Source organism: Pongo pygmaeus, chromosome 2 (assembly GCF_028885625.2).
Source record: "Pongo pygmaeus isolate AG05252 chromosome 2, NHGRI_mPonPyg2-v2.0_pri, whole genome shotgun sequence".
NCBI classification, from domain to species: Eukaryota; Metazoa; Chordata; class Mammalia; order Primates; family Hominidae; genus Pongo; species Pongo pygmaeus.
Genome location: NC_085930.1, coordinates 98,955,542 through 98,979,256, shown reverse-complemented (window position 1 = coordinate 98,979,256; position 23,715 = coordinate 98,955,542). Strand labels below are relative to the sequence as shown.

The 23,715-nt window shown below is 43.7% G+C and overlaps 1 protein-coding gene across 1 annotated transcript in view; it reads left to right on the top strand.

Annotated features, from left to right (window-relative positions):
* CACNA2D3 (calcium voltage-gated channel auxiliary subunit alpha2delta 3) overlaps positions 1-23,715 on the top strand; it is a 924,385-nt gene that overhangs the window by 405,206 nt on the left and 495,464 nt on the right. The window contains exon 6 of the mRNA XM_054481187.2: positions 17,375-17,506. Coding sequence (XP_054337162.2) covers positions 17,375-17,506 — 132 coding nt within the window. The remainder of the gene's footprint in view (positions 1-17,374; positions 17,507-23,715) is intronic.

Here is a 23,715-nt window from a genome sequence, read left to right as displayed (position 1 = left end):
CGAGTAGGTGTGTTTGGTTCCTTATATTGGGAAGACACCTAACTTGAAGAAGTAGAGAGCACTGACATAATTACAGTAGAAATGCCTAAGTAGCCTCCACCTAAGCAACTTAGTAGATTAATTAATGTTCTTCCTTTCTTCTCCCATTGATAAAACACTTTGGAGGGCTGCTGTCTAGAGCATGCAGAATGCCCGCAGCTGGTAAACCTCCCCCAAGACTCAAAAGGTCATTATCCTGCATGTGAAGGCTGGCTAATTATTAAAAGAAGGTGTTTAATGTTTTTTGAAAATGACTCCTTGATATAATCTCTTTTGGTTAACCAACCAACTGCATATCATGATTACACCAGAGATCAACACATGCACACACACACACACACACACACACACACACACACAGATGGTCAACCAGTTCCATTCTTTATGGAGTGGAGTGGATTATAAATGGAAGGCCCATTCATCTTGGTTTGCTCAGGATAAGCCTAGTTTGTACTCTTTGTTTCTGTGTATTAATTAAAAGACTCCCATTTCTTCTCAAAAGTGGTCCAGTTTGGACGATCAAACATTTAGTCATCCTGGTTATAAGTAGCTTAATAGAATTAAATTTGTACTCTTTTATTATTTTTAATGAACCATTTATATGACAAGAGGAGGGGATCTTCAGGCACTTGTCCGTGCCACTCAGGAGTTAGCAGTTAGTATACAGGAGCTACAGAGGTCCATAAACTGAGTCATTTGGTCTCATTTAATTTGGCTCCACTGCTGTTGTTCAATCAGCCAAAGAAATAGTTGATAAAGGAATTTATAGGGTGAATGAGGTCCAGCACAAAGATGGCTGGAGTTTCCTTGTTAATAGTTCTTGGCTAACATTACTGGAAGTTGGCATAATTCCTAGCATGTATCATACCCTTTGGAAGCAGTTTAAACTTCCAGTGGTATAGTTCAGGAAGGTTTACAACCTGTAGATCTTCTCATGAAATTGGGCACGTACTTACAATGTTCTAGCCATGAGAACCCGGGCCCCTGGCACCATGTCCATCAAAACCACCTCAGCACAAAATTGGCTTCCTCCCTGGAACTCTGGGAGGGGCCAAATCTCTTGTGAGATTTGCTCACAGATGATATCGCCCACTTCTTGGAACATCTTTCTGAACTTTCTCAGGCCGATTTCTGACTCCTGCTTACACTCTCCCATGGGTAGAGAGCTAGAAATGCCCTTTGTTACATGGCCACATCTACAGTTTTATGTTTTGGGGGCTGAATGGATTCAGCAGTTTGTCAATTGCAGAGCAGGAAGACATAGAGGATGTATTTATATTTTAAAGAAGAACCTCCCCCAACCCCCCCCTTTTTTTTTTTTTTTTTAAGAGAGACAGGGTCTTGCCTTTCTGCCTAGACCGAAGTGTAGTGGCACAAGCATTGCTCACTGCAACCTCAAACTCCTGGGCTCAAGCAGTCCTCCCACCTCAGCCTCCCTAGTAGCTAGGACTACAGGGATCCACCACTGCACCCAGCTAGTTTTCTAAACAATAATAATAAATGTAGAGGTGGAGTGTTGCTATATTACGCAGGCTGGTCTCAAACTCCTGGCCTCAAATGATCCTCCTGCCTTGACCTTCCAAAGCACTTGGATTACAGGCATGAGCCACTGCACCCAGCCTAAAACCTCATTTTCTTTATACAAGTGATGTGTTCACATGCCACCTGCCACCCCACACATTGTTCTCGACACTGTTAAGGCTTTGGTGTGGAGTGACTGAGGAGGGGAACTGGGAGGAGCTGAGAAGCTTTGCTGCTCTGAGCTATGGGAACTGTATTTCACCAGTCCCAGCAGGTCATGGGCCACACTCAGGACATCTCCAGTCCTGCCCAACACCTGCGTGATTAAGCTTTTCTCTAAATGACTTACTCTTTATTGTCATCTAAATAAATGTAGCCACATTAGGAGCAAGGGATTTTGAGAATTACGAGTTAGATTTGTTGGTTAAAATTCTCCAACATCATGAAGTACATAACTGCTAAAATCTTTAAAAGGTTGTGTTCTACTTGAAATCACTGACATAGGAGGGAGGAGCCTTTTTCCACCCATGGTTCAAGCAAGAGATCAAGATTTCTTTATTCTGCTACCCCCATTGGCTATGTGAAGCTCAGACCTCTAGCAGCAGCTCCTTTCCTAGGCATTTAAAAACAAATTAAGGGGCAGATGCCCCATTACCACACCTGGCCATTCTGATCCCCAAACCCAGTATGTTCAGTAGACACCACCTTCTTCGTCACCCCAACTCTTCCAGTTACAAAAACCAAGGCTCCCCAGCATTTCAAAGGATGACAGGGGATCCCGATCCAGGGAAAAGACTGTGTCTACACCATGTCACCATCCTACTACCACTGCCACCACGGTGCCTGTTAAACCAATGACAGCAGACCTGTGGGCAGGACTTGCAAGTGCGGCACAGCACAAAGGCATTCCTTTACCCTCCTCAAGGCCCACCTCAAATTCCCACTGTGTTGGACCTCGCCCTGCAGTGGTCCGTCTTCTCTTCTTCCTCACTCAGAGCTGACCTCTCCTAATTCATCTGGTGTTCCTCATCCCAAGATAGGTTTTCAGGCTGGTGACACTGTGACAGATGTTAAAAGCAGCACATAATGCAAATTCCAGCTATACCTCAGTAAAGCTGTTTAACAAACAAAGCAAATTCCTTTTCCCTGTCCCCTTGGCTCCCCATCCAGACCTCTCTTAGAAGCAGGCTCATGGTTGCATATTGTCTCTCCAATATAAATCTCATATTAGAGGCAGGAGAGTCAGCACTTGGCCTTTTGCTGTTAAAAACAAACAACAGGCCGGGTGCGGTGGCTCACGCCTGTAATCCCAGCACTCTGGGAGGCCGAGGTGGGCAGATCATGAGGTCAGGAAATCGAGACCATCCTGGCTAACACGGTGAAACCCCATCTCTACTAGAAATAAAAAAATTAGCTGGGCGCAGTGGTGGGCGCCTGCAGTCCCAGCTACTCTGGAGGCTGAGGCAGGAGATGGCGTGAACCCAGGAGGCGGAGCTTGCAGTGAGCTGAGATCGTGCCACTGCAGTCCGGCCTGGGCGAAAGAGCGAGATACCGTCTCAAAAAAACAAAAACAGAAAACAAAACAAAACAAAAAAACAAACAACAAACCTGAACTTGCCCCCATTCCCTTTTTCAAATGTCCGTAATCCCCTGATCTCCGTGTGTGGTGTCTGGGCCCACGGAAGCTCTGACTGTGTAGTGACGTGTGATGCTGCTCCCCATTCCTTTCCCACAGCCCTCTGCTGCCCACATGCCCCCAGCTGCAGCCCCAGCCTTTCTTTGTCCAGTCTGCGGCTTCTATGTCTTCGCTCCAGCAATATCCCTGACAGCTCCTTAATTGCCACACACATTTGTACAGTTCCCTGGCAATTATATTTCAGACCGTCAGGGTACCTGCTAGCCTCGGGGCTGTGTTTATATTAAATATCAATAAAAAGCTGATAGCATCAGCCCAGATGGCAGGCTCACAAAATCATATTTTACTGGGAGCCAGGCCTGTCTGGAAGATGGAAGGAAGGAATGTTTAAATTTCTTTCTCTCTTCCGAAATGTTAAAATGAGAAGAGACTTCCCTGAGTGAATATCAGGAATCGGTTCTTGCTAAATGATGACAGCTGTGTACTCTCTAACTGGGTGTTGTCCTTTCTTGTAAATGACTTGTCATCTATCAGTTCTTTCCAGAATTGTTTCTTTTGTCCCCCCGCCCCCACAGAGCATAGGACAAGGCTTCAAATCCCATAGGTATTTTTTAAATTCTGGTTGATGGAATGACTAAGAGTTTATTTGGCTTTACTTTATGAGGAGGGCTTAGGACAGAGGCCAAGGGTTAAGTGGCTCTGAGCCCACCCCATCCTGCATCCCCCATCCCCTGCATCCCCTCTGCTGAGGGGGCCATGAGAGGAAACCACGTTCCTCACTGGCTGTGTGGTGTTTCCTCGCTGGGCCTTGGTTCCCTCATCCTCCAGAAATAGCCTGGGCCTTCCCCGGAGCTGTGAGCGTGATGGAGCGCGAGGGGGCCGAGCAGCTGGCACCGCGTGGCGCAGTGGCTCCTGCCAAGAAAGCACCCCCTGGAGGTTTCACACCCCCAAATGTGGGCGGTCAAGGATACCACTTCCCTATGGTTTCCACTCTTTCACACTGCTGATGATACAGTTTTGTCTATTGGAGACAGACAGGAAGATTGGCTTGAAGGGATTGCATTTTGAGGACAGTTTCAACAGGGAAATCAGTTTTAGTCTGCAAATCTATGAAAAGACAGCTTTTTGGGGACACGTTTCCCTGTTGCAGTCAACAGAATTTCCCATTGACGTGTGATCTAAGGGGCATGCCCCTCCCCTTGGCTCATTTCCCCATGGTGTAGTGATTCTGCAGCATGGTTGTCCTGGCTTCCTGCTGTGGGGGATTCTCCACATGGATGCTGGGACAGTGCAGAAGAGAGCTTCAACAGCTGGCACAGCACCTGCCTTCAGTGCAAAACCTGGACCAACACGTGTTTGCAAGCACATCCTCTCTGTGTCCCACTGGCTTCTCTCCCTCTGCCACCCTTGTACAGGTGCCCTCATGTACCCATGGATGACTGCAGGAGCCTCTAAACACTCCCCTCCACCCTTCCAGCCCCACCCACCTGCCACCGCTTGGTTGCTCTCTAAATGACAAAGGAGGAATCCACTGCTCTTGAGATTGAGGACAGACTGCAGACCCAGGTCTGCAAAGCCCTACTTGGTTCCCCCTGTCCCCATTTCCCACCCCAGCCTCCTTTTTATTTCCTGCATTCCAGGCACTTAGACTTCCTTTGGCTCTGCCAGGACCACTCTACAACCCGCCTACCCCCTGCCTGTGCGTTCTGCAGATTCCATTTTGCAGATTCCATTTTCCCCCACTGGGCTGTGCACTCCACTGGGTCAAAGGCCGTGTCTGGTTTTGCCCACTGCTTTGTCTCCAAATCCTAGCAAGTGCCTGGCACACAGTAGGCATTCAGTAAATATTTTCTGAATGAATGAATAAATAAATGCATACTATATCCAGTATAGGTGCTAAATGCTTTGGGGATATTAGAAAATATGACATGATTTAATACCCTTTGGGTGGGTTGTTCAATAGTTGTAACAGTTACCATAAAGGAAACAATCAGACGATGTGAAAGAGAAAGCCTCAGTGAGCTTGACCAGTGCAGATTTGGGTGTATGTTAGGAGCTGGAGGGAAAGTGGATTTGTTTCCAAAAGGGGTCCTGGGCCAGATCAGAATGGTGTGAAGCCTCAGGCAGTGGGATTAATCTCTCTGTGATGAGTTTTCAAAAACTACTGATGCTTCTGGAGCAGGGTGGGTGCTCTGGCCGTGGTGTTCAGCACAGATTTTCAACCAAAATGCTTGAGTTCCAAAGAGCTGCTGTGACAGTTTTGCAACACTGGCATTGTTCTAGTATTTGCTGGTGGGAAAAGAGGGGTTCTGTGCTAACCCCATTTCTGAACCTTTCCAAAATGAGCCTTATTATTTCCTTTCCAGCCAGAGCCAAAAGGAAGGAGTGGGTTCCTCAGCATTTTGTTAGAATGGAAAGGTGACTTAGTGATGGGGAAGTATCATGTATCAAAAGAGGTGTTTTAAATTAGTGAATATTAGCTTAACTACAGTCAATCAAATGCCATTTTAGAATCAGAAGCCTCTTGGAATGTGCTTAAGTTCACTCTACAGTATTTTAGCCATGATTTTATGCCTTGTAAATGTCCCCTCTACCAGCAGACCTCAAGTCCAAATGCTGGTAGTGATGCAGTAGCCTCACTGGCCTGCTTTGCAGCAGAGAACCTGGGGTGGATGCATCTAGGAACTCTCGGAGGGGGACTCCAAATTGGTACCCAGTACTACTCTATCTTCATCCATCCTGCCCTCTTTAATGTACGCATATATCCTGAGTATTAAGTACTAAGATGTCCCGTCAGGGCCCCAGGAAAGCCTGAGGGAGCCCCCTCTTCTAGGGGTCACCTAATTATTTGATGATGGCTAGGGGCTGGCAGCCTCCTCTGAGCCACATGTTACCCTGGTCCGTGGACTGTGCCTTCCCTGCCATTGCTTTCTCCCACCCCCTGTGTACTGTCTGGTAGCCAGTAAATAGAGTTCAAGTCCTCTGTTATTTAGGAGTTTTTACAGGAACTTAGCAAACTTCCACCTTGAGCAAGGTAATGTACTATAGCAATGGACTTCAAAGCTTTGGGGATAGATTTCCTTATCTGTAAAATGTGGCTAGGAAAAGTAGTTCATGACTGCCTGGAAAGGGCCATACATAGTGTGTGGCACATTGTAAGTGCCCCCTAAGTGGTCATCTCTGCTGCTATCATCATCAGCATCATCATGATTTCTGTGATACAATTTTCTTCTTAATATCTCTAAGAGAGACTTGTGAATGGTTTATTCCAGGAGAATGAGGAAGAAGAAATGCAAGTTTCTCCACAAAATTTAAAATATATGAAGGGAGAAAGACTATTTAAAATTGATATATTTATGGCAAAAGAAAATTCTAATCATTCACATGAAGTCTCACCGGGGAATGAAGCCTGAAGTGTAGCATACCGAGGCAACAGGCTGAGGGAGACTAGAGCATTCTCTAGAATTTGCCAAGCCATTTGCTTCCCAGCTCCATCCGGAGTGGTTCAGCATTGGGCCGTGAATCCTCTTTGTCCCTCTGGTCTCAGGGCTGCCAGAAATTGGCTCCAGCTTTGTGAAAAGCAACCTGCATTTCATGTCTAGCATATCACTAAGTTTAGAGGAAGGGTAAATGTTTGGCAAATAAACCTATTGTATAATTCAGCACACATTAAGGACTATTTTCCAATAGATATAAGTGCTTGATAATTAGCATCAAAACTGTTCATTATTTAATCTATGATCTACTTAGAATGAATGGGAGAGATGTCATTTACTTGCTGAGATGGGAGACATGAAAACTATCCAACTATTCTCGTCTTGAATTTGGTCCAACACACGGCACAGAAGAAAACTCCTGCGTGGGCTCAATCCCCAGGCTCCCCTGCCTGCTATAATTTCATAGCTGGGAGGTGCACAGCTTTGAAGTCATTTAGGAAAGACAGAGATCCCTTCTCCAGCCTTGTTTAAGGCAGGCATCTGCACAGGGGCCACACTTTAAAAATCCTGTTGATTCTGAGCTGAGTCCCTTCCCTTCCATCAGTGGTTTTTGGGTAAATGTAGTTTGTCTCTAATTCTGTGTTAGCTTATAATTGTTCTTCTTCACTCAGATTCCCTAGAAGTTGACCCATATTTTGTGGTAGAAAATGGCAAGTTTAAATTAATACAGTTCTGCTAATTTGGTGGAGAATAAATGGTATTGGGGAAAAAAATCAAGTGTGTATCAGATGACTGAGGTCTGGAGTGGAAACTCAAGCACTAAGGCATCCATGAAGTTTCTGATTGCCTGTCCTGGGAAGAGGAAGTAGGCCATGCTCGCTACAGATTTTGGAAAATAAATTTGATTTTGGAGCCGTGCAGAAAGGCATGATGGACCTTGGCATGAGTGGAACACAGATTATGTCTGCTACAAAATGCATTCTTGGCAGAAAACTTGCGTATCTGCTAAAATCCTTGCTATGACCTCCCCACCTCTCCAGCCTCATCTAGTACCTCTCCCCAAGACACCAGATTCTTCCCAACTCAGGGTTTTTGATCTTGCTTATTCACTCTGTGTACAAAGCTCTTGCTAGCCTAGGCATTTGGGAGCTGGTGCCATCTTAGCATTCAGGTCATCTATATGACCTCTGGGAGGTCATCTTTGACCACCCAATTTGGGTAAACCCCCTCCCCACTTTCCACAGACAGTAACTCTCTGGCTTATCCCATTTTATTTTCATTACACCTATTTCTACTTGAAATTCTCATTTATTTGCCATTGTTTCTCTCCTCCTCATACTGAAATGTCAACTTCATTGTCTGGCATACTGTTGAATGCCTGATATAGTAGGTAATCAATATTTGTTGAGTAAACAAATGAATGAAAGCATCATCACAGTACCTTGCCCTGATAATTTAAGGAAGGGAGAAAGAGACTTGCATAAAGTCTGCCCTGGATAGTCTCAGGACAGCTGAACTGCTGCGGGTGGAGAGTTGGAGGCTTCCACTGTTCTGGGACTAGTGATGGGCCCTGGTGGTGTATGCAGTCCTCCCACCACTCAGCAAGTTTTGTGCCTTGTCTCAGCTACCTTTGAGGAAGAGCTACTCTCATCTGGCTTCTACAGATGAAGGCACTGGGGCTGAGGAACATTAAGTCCAGGTCCAAGGCCATCAGCTAACCAGTGATAAGTGAGATCTCAGACCTGGGACTCAAGCTCCAAGGCCTGAGTCCTGACTGCCGTGCTGCTGTTGAGGTGCTGCCCAGCAACCCTGATGTGGAGAACATGGTGAAAGTTAGAAGCTCCTCTTGAGACTTTATTTATTTCTTTTCTTTTCTCTCTTGCTCTCTTTTTTATTTATTTATTTTTTTTTTTTTGAGACAAGGTCTCACTCTGTCACCCAGTCTGGAGTCTAGTAGTGCAATCTTGGCTCATTGCAGCCTTGACCTCCCAGTTTCAAGCAATCCTTTCACCTCAGCTTCTTGAGTAGCTGGGATTACAGGCACACACCACCCCGCCTGTCTACTGTTTTGTATTTTCTGTAGAGATGGAGTTTCGCCATGTTGGCCAGACTGGTCTCAAACTCCTGAGCTCAAGTGATCCACCCGCCTTGACCTCCCAAACTGTTGAGATTACAGGTGTGAGCCAGTGTGCCCAGCCAAGACCTTATTTATTTATTTTCTAATGAATGGAATAAGTAACAGCCAGTATTTATGAAGCATTTTGTATGTGCCAGTTGCTGTGCTAAGTGCTTTACATCCATTAATTTGCTTGGATCTATGTGGGCTGACCATCTCAGGCACTGCTCAGGATGGAACATGTAACTAAAATACAGTAATAAGAGGGAATACCTTATTCAAAGATGCAAAACTAATCTGGAAAGGTATGCAAGAGTGTGTAGGAGTGTGCAGAGAGAGAAGACCCTATGTAGCAGTGTGCACACCACAGGCCAGAGCAGTTGTCTGGGTGAAAATGAAAAAAGAAAACTACAAAAGGAATTTGCTGTTAGGTTATAGGATGCATTACAAAGACAGATCAGGGTTGTGGGAGGTGCTGTTCACATACAAATTGTAAATTTATCACAAAGGTTGTGTGGGACTCTTACTCCCCAAACATCTGCTTGTAGTCTGTTTTAGTAAAAGCTGAACATCTGATAGATTTCTTGACTGGCACTGGGGGTAATTTCATGTCTCAGAAGGTAGAGGAAACAGAACTGCTATTCCTGGATTACACATTGACCAATATGAATAATAAGTTAATGTGGATTGGATAGGAATATTGGAGAAAATGACCATGCTATCCTGGAATTCACTTTATTAAGCAGAGTTCTGGGCATTGAGACATACACTAGGCATTCAGGAAAGTGATTTTAATCCAACTTAGTGCATTACAGGTAGGACCCATTGACAGAGGTCAAGAAGAATGGTTAGCTTAGGAAAATATAATATGAACATGAAAATCTGAATTGTTCCCATAAAGAAGAAAAGGGTGAAGGCCTTTTCACTAGGTAGAAGCCCTGCTCTTATTAAACTCAGATTTTTAAAAGAATACATACAAACCATGAGATATGGGTATATTGTATAGGATAATTCAGAGAGTACTGGGTTGAACAGTGGTCCCAACAAAGTATGTTCACGTTCTGATCGCCAGTACCTGCGAATGTGGTTTTATTTGAAAATAGGGTCTTTGCAGGCATAATTAATTTAAGGATCTTGAGATGAGATCATCCTGAATTTAGGGTGGTGCCTAAACCCAATGACCAGTCCTTCTGAGACAAAGGAGAGAGAGAGAGATTTGACACAGAGACACACAGAAGGGAAGGCCATGCGAAGATGGAGGTGGAGATGGAAATAGTGAGGCTACAAGCCAAGAAGTATCGAGGACGGCAGGCAAGCACCAGAGATTAAGAGATGGGCATGGAACACACTCTTTTAGAACCTCCAGAAGGAAGCAACCCTGCTGGCAGCTTGATTTTTAACTGTTTATATCCCGAATTGTGAGATAATAAATCTCTGTTGTCTTTAAGCCATCCAGTTTGCAGTATTTTGCCACAGCTGCCACAGAAAGCTAATTCAGTACCTTAAACCTCTAAAAAGATGAGAGGTGGAGGTACAAGTCAAGGCTTAGATAAATCTGAGGCCTGAAGAACCCTAAGTAAAGCAAAGGAGTCTTTTAAACAGAATTTGAAACAAAACACAAACAAGCAAAATGGTTCGCCTGCTACTCAGCAGGTTGCTGTCATTTTCACAAGTGACCATAAGAAAACAAATCAGCTCAGCCACCATGGAGGGAACATGAGGCTGAGCTCTGGTCCACACCCCAGCATGACGTTTGCCTGCTCCCCATGGGACAGTGGAAGGGCCAGGGGACCTGGGTATATGTGGGGCATGAGCAGCACTGACTGTCCCGTGAGTTCCTTCATTTCCACTGTCTGTCAGTGATGTTGGTTAAATCATATTTAACTTTTCTTTTTTTTTTTTTAACCTAAATAGTTAGATGAAGGCTCCATCTATTTTATCTCTTTTTTTCTTTTCCTATCTTTTAAATGACTGTAACAATAGACGGCTATTTAAGATTTCCCCTTCTATTAAAACTGCTTGCTAAGCAAGCTTGTGAAATCAATACATTGTGATTATGTTACAAGCCAAGATAAGTGTTATTTCAAATATATGATCAAATGGGTGTGTACAACACAGCCCCCATTTTAGATAGATTATATTTTTTTAGTGATTCTATTTCCCCTTGTTCACTATGCCCTTGGAAAAATTGAAGCCCCCTCTTCTTGCAGAGGCATAATTTTAGAGCAAGATTTGGTGTCCAAATGAAGTAAATGAAACATCTTCAGTTTGCTTTGTATTTCTGAAGATGTTCACAGTTCCTCAGGGGGCAATCTTAGATTTCTATGACCACCTGGAGGTCTGGACACCAAAGAAACCACACTTAAGAAAAAAGAATTGTCAAAACTGGGCAAATCCCAATTGCCACACTTAAGAAAAAATAATTGTCTAACTGTAAACTGTTTGACTCCTTAACATGTTGAGACAGTGAGCTAAGGAAATGGAATTTTCGCTTCTTTTTGTGGAAGGTTTTTATGACGCCGACATAATTGAGGCCATTGATGGAGGCAAGCACCATGGATTTTTCAGTGTCATTATTGTATTTGCATCTTTGTCGATTAATTTAAGTGGGTTTTGCCGCTAGGGCTGAGTCACAATAATCGTTATCAAGCTTGGACAGGAAAAAGAAAGAGCTCCATTTTCCAGGATTGTGAGGATAAAGTCCTCCTAAAATTACTTTGTGGTAAAAGGCTGATTGGGTCATTTTCACACCCCCAGGCTATGATTGGGTTTATTGCAATTTACAAGAGTTAGAGCATTTACCCTTGAGATGGGATTCAGAATCCCAGTTACCTCAGTGATCTGAAGGAATAAGGCAGGGCAGAGGTGACACAACAAGCCAGGACACTGTGTCTGCCCACTGGCCCTGGAGCCATTTTGTGGACTCTAGATCTGTGTAGGTAGATGTCCTGGGGCTGCCGCTGGAAAGGGGTAGGCTGTTGTGGAGGAGGGGAGGTGCACTGGGGCCGATCCTGAGTGCCCTCGTAAGTGGACCTGACTTATGTGACCATTTCTAGCATTATGTTGCTCATTGTTTCCTCTGCAACTTGACAACTGGAGTAACCTCATCCGTCCTCACCCGTCCTGTCTGTATGATATTGATGAATCTCTGGAATGAGGATGTCACAGTGGGATTGCGTGACTCGGCATTCAGCAGGGATCTCTGGTGAGGGTACAGGGCTCTAGGCCAAGGGAACAGCCTCATCAATGGCTGCGTGAGTGCCTTTGGCCATTAGCTGTTTTCTGTTGATTTGTTTAACCTTCTAAACAGGTCTCTAGGGTGGGTATTTTTTTTTTCTTTCCATCTTTTGTGTTAGGTTCAGGAGGTACATGTGCAGGTTTGTTATATGGGTAAATTGCATGTCACATGTGTAGATTATTTTATCACCCAGGTAATAAGCATAGTACCCAATTGGTAATTTTTTGATCCTCACCCTCCTCCCACCCTCCACCCTCAAGTAGGCCCCAGCATCTGTTATTCCCTTCTTTGTGTCCATGTGTACTCAATGTTTAGCTCCCACTTATAAGTGAGAACATAGGCTGTTTAGTTTTCTGTTCCTGCGTTAATTCACTCAGGATAATGGCCTCTGGCTCCATCCATGTCACTGCAAAGGATATAATCTCATTATTTTTTATGGCCGTGTATTATTCCATGGTGCATATGTATAGGGTGGGTATTATTATCCCCATTTTACAAATAAAGAAACCTCAGATCAGAGGCTTTGCCCCTTAGTAGTTGGATGCTTTTAGAAAAGTACCTCATATCCTGGTGCTGCAGTTTCCACTGCTGTAGAATGGAGGAGAACAAGGGATCCAGCCTGCCTTGGAGGTCTGCTGAGGGGGAATAGGAGATAAAGTAAGCACCACGCCTATACCCCGGGAAGGACCCAGTGAAAGTTTCTCCTCCTCCTTCTCTTCCTCATGATTAATAACTCATGTAGTCATTCTCATACTTTTCATCCTGACACTTGACAGCTATTTCTCCTCTAAGAACGGAATGTTGCTTAATGTGGCATCATTTTGAAACAGGGTCTTCAGAGGTTAAAAAAGAAAAAGTGAACCATCACAGAGCATCCTCAGTGACCCACATTGCTTCAGCCAGTGTACAGGAAATACTTGTTTATTCTCCTTCTTTGTCTTCACCCTTATTTTTTTCCAACTTTTATTTTATTTTTATTTTTGAGACTGAGGCTTGCTCTGTCGCCCAGGCTGGAGTGCAGTGGCACCATCTCGGCTCAACCTCTGCCTCCCAGGTTCAAGCTATTTTCCTCTCTCAGCCTCCCAAGTAGCTGGGACTACAGACACCCGCCACCACGCCCGGCTAGTTTTTCTATTTTTAGTAGAGATGGGCTTTCACCATGTTGGCCAGGCTGTCCTCAAACTCCTGACCTCCAGTGATCCGCCCACCTTGGCCTCCCAAAGTGCTGGGATTACAGATGTGAGCCACTATATCCGGCTTCAGCTTTTATTTTTAAGTTCAGGGGTACATGTGCAGGTTTGTTATATAGACACACTTGTGTCATGGGGGTTTGTTGTACAGATTATTTCATCACTTAGGTATTAAGCCTAGTACATATTAGTTATTTTTCCTAATCCCCTCCCTCCTCCAAACCTTCACCCTCTGAAAGGCCCCAGTGTGTGTTGTTCCCCTCTATGTGTCCATGTGTTCTCATCATTTAACTCCCACTTAATAAGTGAGAACAAGCAGTATTTGGTTTTCTGTTCCTGTATTAGTTTTGCTAAGGATAATGGCCTGCAGTTCCATCCATGTTCCTGCAAAGGACATGATCTTGTTCTTTTTTATGGCTGCATAGTATTTCATGATGTATATGTACCACATTTTCTTATCATTGATGGACATTTAGGTTGATTGCATGTCTTTACTATTATGAATAGTGCAGCACTGAACATATGCATGGGTGTATCTTTATAATAGACTGATTTATACTCCTTTGAGTATATGCCCAGTAGTGAGATTGCTGAGTCTAATGGTATTTCTGTCTTTAGGTTTTTGAGGAATCACTACACTGTCTTCCACAATGGTTGAACTAACTTACACCCCCACCAACAGTGTAAAAGGGTTCCTTTTTCTCCACAACCTCACCAGCATCTTTTACTTTTTGACTTTTTAATAACAGCCATTCTGACTGGTATGAGACAGTATCTCATTGTGGTTTTGATTTGCATTTCTCTAATGATCAGTGATGTTGAGCTCTTTTTAATATGATTGTTGGCTGCATGTATGCCTTCTTTTGAGAAGTGTCTGTTCTTTTCCTTTGTCCACTTTTTAATAAGGTTGTTTTTCTTGTAAATTTGTTTAAGTTCCTTATAGATGCTGGATATTAGACCTTTGTCAGATGCATAATTTGCAAAAATTTTCTCCTATTCTGTAGGTTGTCTGTTTACTCTGTTGATAGTTTCTTTTGCTGTGCAGAAGCTCTCTGGTTTAATTAGATCCCATTTGTCAATTTTTGCTTTTGTTGCAATTGCTTTTGGTGTCTTTGTCATGAAATATTTGCCTGTACCTATGTCCTGAATGGTATCGTCTAGGTTGTATTCCAGGATTTTTATAGTTTTGGGTTTTACATTTATGTCTTTAAACCATCTTGTGTTAATTTTTGTATACAGTATAAGGAAGAGGTCCAGTTTTAATCTTCTACATTTGGCTAGCCAGTTATTTCAGCATCATTTATTGAATAGGGAATCCTTTTCTCATTGTTTGTTTTTGTCAGGTTTGTCAAAGATAAGGTAGTTGTAGGCATGCAGTCTTATTTCTTTCCTCTCTATTTGGTTCCATTGGTCTATGTGTCTGTTCTCATACCAGTACCACTGCTGTTTTGGTTACTGTAGCCCTGTAGTATAGTTCGAAGTCAGATACTGTGATGCCTCTAGCTTTATTCATTTTGATTAGGGTTGCCTTGGCTATTCAGGCTCTTTTTTAGTTTCATATGAATTTTAAAATAGTTTTTCTAGTTCTGTGAAGAATCTCAACGGTAATTTATTAGGATTAGCAGTGAATCTATGAATTGCTTTGGGCAGTATGACCATTTTAACAATATTGATTCTTCTTATCCATGAGTATGGGATGTCTTGCATTTGTTTGTGTCATCTCTTATTGCTTGGAGCAGTGGTTTGTAGTTCTCCTTGTAGAGATCTTTCACCTCCCTAGTTAGCTATGCTCCTAGGTACTTTATTCTTTTTGTGGCAATTGTGAATGGGAGTACATTCATGATTTGGCTTTCAGCTTCACTGTTGTTGGTGTATAGGAATGCTAGTGATATTTTGCACATTGATTTTGTATCCTGAGACTTTGCTGAAATTGTTTATGAGCTGAAGAAGCTTTTGGGCTGGGACTGTGGAGTTTTCTAGGTATAGGATCATGTCATCTGTAAACAGGGATAGTCTGACTTCCTTTCTTCGTATTTGAATGCCCTTTATTTCTTTCTCTTGCCTGATTGCCCTGGCCAGGAATTCCAATATTGTGTTGAATAGGAATTCACCCTTATTTTTTAAAATCTCTGAACTGAAGGCAAAGAGTTGTCTTTGGGCTACCATAGGTGAGGAAAAGAGATTTGCTCATGGGATTCCATGGCAGAGGAGCAAATGATTGCCTAGTATCTGGAGAACAACCTTTGTGTTATCCATCTGTATTAGCCTGTTCCCATGCTGGTAATAAAGACATACCTGGGATTGGATAATTTATAAAGGAAAGAGGTTTAACTGACTCACAGTTCCACATGGCTGGGGAGGCCTCACAGTCATGGCAGAAGGCAAAGGAGGAGCAAAGGCACATCTTACATGGCAACATGCAAGAGAGCATATGTAGGGGAGTGCCGCTTTATAAAAAGTCTCAGATCTCGTGAGATTTATTCGCTATCATAAGAACAGCACAGGAAAGACCTGCCCCACCCCCATGATTCAATTATCTCCCACCAGGTCCCTCCCACAACACATGGGAATTATGGGAGCTACAATTCAAGATGAGATTTGGGTGGGGACATAGCCAAATCATATCACCATCCATCCATCCTTCCCTCTGTTCCTCTACAAGAGTTTTGGAGCTTCTGCCATGTGCTGGTCAAAGGGTACAGCAGAAGACCAAGAGGTAGTCTGTGCTTTCACAGAGATCACATTCTGCTGAACAGAAGAAGTAGAGAGATTTAGTTATGTAATTTCAATTTATTTATATTTTTTAAAAAAAGCCTGCCCGGCTGCCCTGTCTGGGAGGTGTACCCAACAGCTCCGAAGAGACAGCGACCATCGGGAGCGGGCCATGAGGACGATGGCGGTTTTGTTGAAGAGAAGAGGAGGAAGTGTGGGGAAAGGAAGGAGAGATCAGATTGTTGCTGTGTCTGTGTAGAAAGAGGTGGGCATAGGAGACTCCATTTTGTTCTGACTAGGAGAAATTCTTCTGCCTTGGGATGCTGTTGAACTATGGCCTTTCCCCCAGCGCCATGCTCTCTGAAACATGTGCTGTGTCAACTCAGGGTTAAATGGACTAAGGGCGGTGCAAGATGTGCTTTGTTAAACAGATGCTTGAAGGCAGCATGCTCTTTAAGAGTCATCACCACTCCCTAATCTCAAGTACCCAGGGACACAAACACTGCAGAAGGCCGCAGGGACCTCTGCCTAGGAAAACCAGAGACCTTTGTTCATGTGTTTATCTCCTGACCTTCTCTCCACTATTATCCTATGACCCTGCCATATCCCCCTCTCCCAGAAACACCCAAGAATCATCAATAAATTCTTCATAAATTAAAAAAAAAAAAATAAATAAATAAATAAAAGGAAAAGAAGTACAATAAAAAAAAAAAAAAAAAGATCAATGTCTTCATAGAACAGCCTCCACAGATTCCTCAGGTTCCTTCCCCTATCCCTCTGGGAAATAAGAAAACTCAAAACTCACCACCTCTTTGAGCAGTTTGGAATGTTTTTATAAAAATGCATGATTTATTGTTTGTCTGTGAGCTCTTTAAGGGGAGGAATAGTGTTAAATTCATCTGTCACCTAAGCACAGCACAGAAGGCACAATGGATTCCTGATAAATGCATACATGATAAATAAATAAATGCTACCAGTACTAAAAAAAAAAAAAAAAAAAAAAAAAAAAAAGCGAACTTCTAAGTCGGGGCAAAGAGAAATGGAATAGGGCTATATTGGTGGCTGAGGTGATTACAGTGAGAGAAAATACAGTTTTCCTATTTTTAATGCCGAGTTCTGGCTCCATAGGGGGAAAAGCAGGAAAGTAATGCTAATAAGATCTCTCTCTGCTTTCTTAAAGAGGATTATGTGATTTTCTCTATGGGATATGTGATATTGAAAGGTACAAATGAAAGGAAGTGTCTTTCAGGTAAGGAACCATCAGTAGAGGCTCCTGGGAGACTAGGAGGGCTCAGGCAGGAGGGGAATCCCCAGCATCTGGACACCCCAGGAGCTAAACGTTTTTGTGGCTATAACTTTCTTCATAGCCTCCCGCAAGATGGAGTACCTTGTGCCAGTATCTGCCAAGCAGTGTGGGATGCCAGGAATTTAATTTCACTTTGGTTTCTAATACACCCCTCTCTCTCTCTCTTTCTTTTTTTACAGACCCTGCAATTGTCAATGGTGTTTATTGGTCTGAATCCCTAAACAAAGTTTTTGTAGATAACTTTGACCGTGACCCGTCTCTCATATGGCAGTACTTCGGAAGTGCAAAGGGCTTTTTTAGGCAGTATCCGGGTGAGTATTCCTGCATTGACAATTATGAGTCAGATTAATGATAACTGATAATGTGATATTTTTCTTTAGGGTTCAAGGTTAAAGTTTTCTGCCTTCTCTTAGAAGAAAATGAAAGATGAAGTCCAAACCTATTGTCAGGGTGCAGGACAGGAATGGCAAGGTGGCATCCACATGGGCATGCACACACACAGGACATGATCACAGGAACTCTCTGGACCTGCCCCGTTCTCAATAGAATAATTCACAGAGCTGTCACCAAATGTGAAGAACTGTAGTGTGAACTGTACCTTATTTAATACTTCTGAACAAGAGTTTGGCCTTATTACTAATACTACTGCTATTATTGCTATAATTATTATTATTGGGGAAAAGAGCATACTTGGGCAATTAAATTCTCACTAACAGGTATAAGAAATAGAGAATTTGAACTGGATTTGTCCACCCCAGAGCTGACTCCCCTTGCAGGAAGATGTTGAAATGGCCCAAGCATCGCGGACAGCAACAACCCCTCCACAGAGGGCACTCCCAGCAGCCCCAGCACCCCCAGTACCCCCAGTGGTGCGTATCTCAGAGGCTGTCCATCATGCCTTTGGAACAGGTGTTCCTTCTGGAGCCTTCCCAGGCTTCTGCTTTGTGACAGGATTTTAATTCTGGCTTGGTTTGAATTTTAATTAAAAAGGGAAGTTTTAATTTTGCTTACAGGTTGTGAAAACAGGACTCGGGGCTGCAACTGTGCCAACATCACAGCTGTAGAAATTAACAAGCTCAACCTAAAAGAAGGGGGAAAAAATCCCACCCTGCATAATCTTGGAGCAATTAAGTGAAGTCTTTTATGTTTTCATTAAGTAAGACTAGGCACCTGATGTCTTCCCACTTTGAGACACAGAGACTGCCGGCCTCCGCCTTGCGGAGTTGTTTGCCCCGTGCACAGTACCTGTCCCTCGAGAATTGCCTGCCGGGTCTCTGCTTCGCCAGATTACAGAACATTTCCCAAGAGTCATGTTCAGCATGGCACACATGCTTCCTCCCAGAGCTCACAGAAATGTAAACAATAAGCATCCTATTAAAGATAACGCCATAATAAACAGTGGACGATTAAAGTTCCAGTGCCACCAAATTGCAGTCTGCCTTGATACACTCAACAGAGAGCAAATCTGTTGCAGATATTGCTGAAATCAGAGTCTAGGGGAGAGGTTGCTCTGCTTGGGAAGCCCCTGGGTATCCAACCCTCTCACTATGCGGCACTGTGAAGAGGGCAAGACAGATAAGTAGAAACCACAAATCACCTGTCGTCTCCTCCGACAGGGAGTCCTTAAACTATGGTCACGAGGACATTTGAAAATAAAGGGAATCCTCATAAAAGGTTTGTGTAATAGGGGAGATTTATTTACATACAAGGTTTTTATCAGAACAATTGGTTCAGCCATGCTTACTGTTCTTTTAGGACTTTTGGGCAGGATGTGGCTCTGTAAAATGCCTGCATAATTTCTGTGTTAGTAAAGACGTGGGCCACAGTCCACCAAGGTGTTTCAATGCCATGATAAATGTCATGTGGGCACTCAACTCTGTGCTTGGTTCTGAACACAGAGTATGCCTCTTGCCTCCTGGACATATGACTCAAAGAGTGATCATGAGCATTTTGTGAGGATGTTTTTCTTTTCAGGATGCTTCTTTCCATTGTTAGAGTGGTGTGAATCAGTGGTAAGTGTGCGTGTTCTTAAGCAGAAGGAGTCTTTCTTCAGTCTTACTGAGTTCTGGCTTTGTACCACTGTATGAGGCCCTGAGGATAAAATCATGAACTAGACAAAAGAGGTCTCTGCCCTCATCCAGCTCCCTCTTGTGGGGACATGCATTTGTTGTGGATTTTGGTTGCAAGTGACAGAAACACAATTCCAGCTAGCTCCAGCAAGAAGAACACTTACTGGCTCATGTAATTTGAAATCTAGGGAATGTGCCATTTGGGCGACAGCTGGATTTCAGTACTCAGCAATGAGAGACTGGAGCAAAGTCATTTGGAATTTGAATCCTTCCTTTCAGCTCTCATTTCTGCCTTCTTCCATTCTAACCTTGTCTCACTGGCAAGTGATCTCCTCATAATGGGGAACAGGCCTGGCAGGATTTCTCAGTGGGGGTTCCAGGGGAGGAGAGAGCATCTGTCCCAGTAGCTTGGATGAAAGTCCAACAATTAGCCTGGTCTGAGTTGCATGCCCACCACTGATGCCTGAAGAACTAGTGGGTAAGGTCAGCCATCCGAAACCCTGGGGACTAGTCAGGATTATTGTGGCTTTGCCTAGACTGGATCCCCAAAGGAGGGGGCATCAGTGACCACCATGGGGAGATAGACAGGCAAACATCATCATGGTACAGTGTGTTTCATGCTAAGCTGAGGGAAATAGAAGGGGCTGGGTGATCACTGAGAAGGATCACCAACTCCAACTCCTGGGGTGAGAGGAAAGAGTCCTGGGAAGGAGAATTTTGGTAAGCATTAGCCTGAAAGTCTTGGCGTGATGATGATGTCCATTTCTGCATGGCTTCACACATAGGCCTTCACCAGTTCAATTTATGTCCTAAGGGCATGTGGTAACTCTCTTGTGTCTCTCAAAAGGACTTTATGAGATGGTGGAAATGTTCTGTATCCTGTCTAATATCACTAATGTCACTGGCCACACAGGGGTAGTGAGCACTTGAAGTGTGCCTAGTGAGGCTGAGGAACTGAAATTTAAATGTTATTTAACTTTATTTAAAATTAAATGGCCACACGTGGTTAGTAGTCACCATGTTGAATAACATAATGCTGTAGGTGGAAACTTTTGTAGTCTGATACCCAGTTTCCAAGGGACCAGCCTTATCTTTCAGGACTTGCATTGCAAAAAGGTCTTACTGAACAGATGACTTCATTAGGCTCTATAGTTCTTACTTTATAAAATGGGAACTCTATCCTGAAATCCTGAACCATCAGGCTTTCAGTCCCTGTCTCCTCTACTAGAATATTTGCCCCTGGGAGGACAGAGTCATTTGTTTTGTCCATTACTCTGTCACTAGCTGCAAGAATAACACATAGTGGGTGCTCAGTATGTGTTTGTTGAATGAATGAATCACCCATTAGATCAAATTCCACCAAATCTGTTGTCTCCCATCACACCAGTGGAAGCTGCCCTCTCTCTTCAGACAGAATAGAGCTATTGCCTCTTTGGGGAGCTGGTCCCCAGCTGCAGTCTGGTAGAGACTTGATGACTCAGCAAGGAGCTGGCATAAATGCAGTACAGAGCCATAGTCCCTTTATGTTCTCATTGATCCCTCTCCTCCAAGTCTTCCTAGTACCTGCCCTTTCCACCCCACTGCCCACCATGTCCTGGACACTGGACATGTCCATCTGTTGGCTATTTCCTCCTCATGCTTTATGACCATCTCATCTAATGAGTAGTGTTCTCCAGGCTCCCCATCTCCCAGGAGGCAGAGGATCAAAGGGCTGCACAGTCATCCCTTTTCCTGTGAGCCTTGACCAGTTCATCTTTTTACAGCCCTCTGTGGGACCCATTTTCTACCTGGTTATTGGCTGAGGCCACCAGTGACTGATCTATTCTTCCTGTTCTGGCCAATTCTTAGCTTTATTTAAAATGATATGGCTGGCTGACAGTACCTACCCATGTACTCTTACCTACATAAAGAAAACGGTGTCTATATATCACAGGCAGGTCACTGTCTAATCAAACACAGGACATCAATTAGGTTCATCCATGATTTACGAAGCCCTGGTCCCTTCCCCAACATCAGACTGTCACCTTTCTATAGCCGTACACAGGGGAGTTTGTTCCTGTAGAAGGCTTGGTGATTACAAAGGGCAATGATTGTCTTATCCTCGCACCGTGATTTGGCTGCCATAGAAAGGTGAAAGCTGGTTCATAGCTACAGTCATGATGAGGGAGCTGGACAGCTAAGTAAAGAGCTCTCCGTAAGTTTGGACTCATACATGCTGTTTGCTAGTATCAAGTTTAGGTTCTGTGCACAGCATTACTTTTTGCTTTTTCCCTTCCATGCCTTCCTCACCAGGCTCAGGTTTAGCAACAGGGAGAGCGTGATTGATATTAGGGTTTTCTTCCTTGGCTAGCTCAACAGGACTGCCCCAATAAAGATGATCGTGGAACACTGTAATTTATAATTTTCATAGCAGCTGTCTTGCTACATCCTCATTTTCATGGTGCATAATCTCTCAAGAGATTGGCAAGAGAGATGGCATCTAGTTGAATAAAGGAGCTCTTTTTAGAGACATGCACAGGCAGCTTCTCAGAAGACATTTTAAAGCCAAATTTGACTGTAGCTTGACTCACATTAGAAGCCAGCATGTATTTTTGACCAGATATTTTAGATCTGAAGTTATACTGGAAGGTATGTGTTTAAACTTTAAATTGTGAGCCAAGTACTACATATTTTTGAGGAAGGAATTGGGTAGAACTTAGGGATAAACCAATATCTGCCACCTCTTGATTTTCCTTCTTTCCACATCTTTCTGGACTTTTTGCTTTTAAATAGGGAAGACAAATGCCATGTTTCAGTAGGATAGGCAGTATCTGTTCAAGTGGAGGTGGTTTTTTGTTTGTTGTTGTTGTTGTTGTTCTCTGTTTGTTTTTTGAGAAGGAGCCTTACTCTGTCTCCCAGGCTGGAGTGCAGTGGTGCAATCTTGGCTCACTGCAACCTCTGCTGCCCAAGTTCAAGCGATTCTCCTGCCTCAGTCTGCCAAGTAGCTGGGCTAATTGTTGCAGTTTTAGTAGAGATGGGGCTTCACCATTTTGGCCAGGCTGGTCATGAACTCTTCACCTCATGGTCCACCTTGGCCTCCCAAAGTGCTGGGATTACGGGCGTGAGCCACTGCGCCTGGCTGGAGATGGTTTGAATGTCATTGGCAGTGCCAGTGATGTTGTATGGAAAACACTGCACTTTAAAGACAAAAGAAGGAATGGACGAAGATGCCCTTTCCTGAAGTGGAGAGAAAAGGAGAACATGGAGCAGAAATAAAACCACAAGGCAAGAAGATATTCAGATTTCTGTTGTGCTATTTATTGTAGTCCTTCATAGTTCCATTACACAGTCTCATTGCCACACGGAATTATGTTGGGAACATGAGGCTTGACCTTCAGTCTTGTATTAGTGTCTGTTCTTTTGGCCCTACTGTTTATTTTCACAAGCTAAAAGAGAACAGGAAGTCATAGGTTGTCTTAAATGAAATTAATTTTCCTCCAATGTTAGTTTGTAATGCCTGTGGGAGAGAACCCGTGGGATATAGCAGTGTTGCACAATGATTCAAATTTACTCAAATTTGAGCGTTTGAATCTGCAGCAGAGATTTTGACATTATTTTCACTTTCACATAGGGATTTGCGTACATTCTGGGGACCTTGTCCTCTGAAAGCTGAGGAAGGCTGGCTGGCAATCACTGATGCTGACGATGAAGCTGAGAAAGCCCCTCCGGAGCAGGCGGGGTGGCAGTTTCCTCTGCCTCCGAGCTGTAGCATTCCTCTTGTCTTGGGTTACCCACCCCATCCTACCTGAGTGGGATTCCAAAAGGCATACTGGCACTTCGAGAAATGATGTGGCTCATGGGGGTGCTTCTTGCTTAAGTGATAATTCCTTGGATCTCAAAGATTTAAGATGAGCCAACTGTTATTCCTCTGAGATTTGAAGTTACCTGAATATTTTCAAAATATCTGTGTGGTCCAAATTTATATACTAAAAAGGTGATATATCCTAGGGGAGACAGTGCCACCTGGGGCAGGGTTTTCTGAAGTTTGTGTTTTAAAACATTTTCCTGTGAGATTTTTGGAGGAGGAGGGACTCCATGTTCAAATCTTCTTGGTAAATGCTACCACTAGGGTCCCTGTCATAGACATTCAAGATGCACTTGAGCAGGTTAAAGGCCCTTAGCTGTTCCTGCCATCATGTAGAAACCAGTTTTGCTTTGATTCACTTAATGCAAGTTAGCATCCTGTAGAACTCCTCACAAAACACACCATGGAAGTACCTTTGCAAGGAAGAGAACGGTGGCTTGAGAATTGGGAGAGCCCGTCTTAGTCCTAACCGGACATCTCAGGAATATCTGAAGATTTTTGCCCAAAAGTCAGGTTTGGGCAAAATGACACCCCCCTCCCCTGCCACAGACTCATTCAGCCCTAACTCTGAGTCAAAGTATGATGTTTATTGTACCTGCAGTTCCTG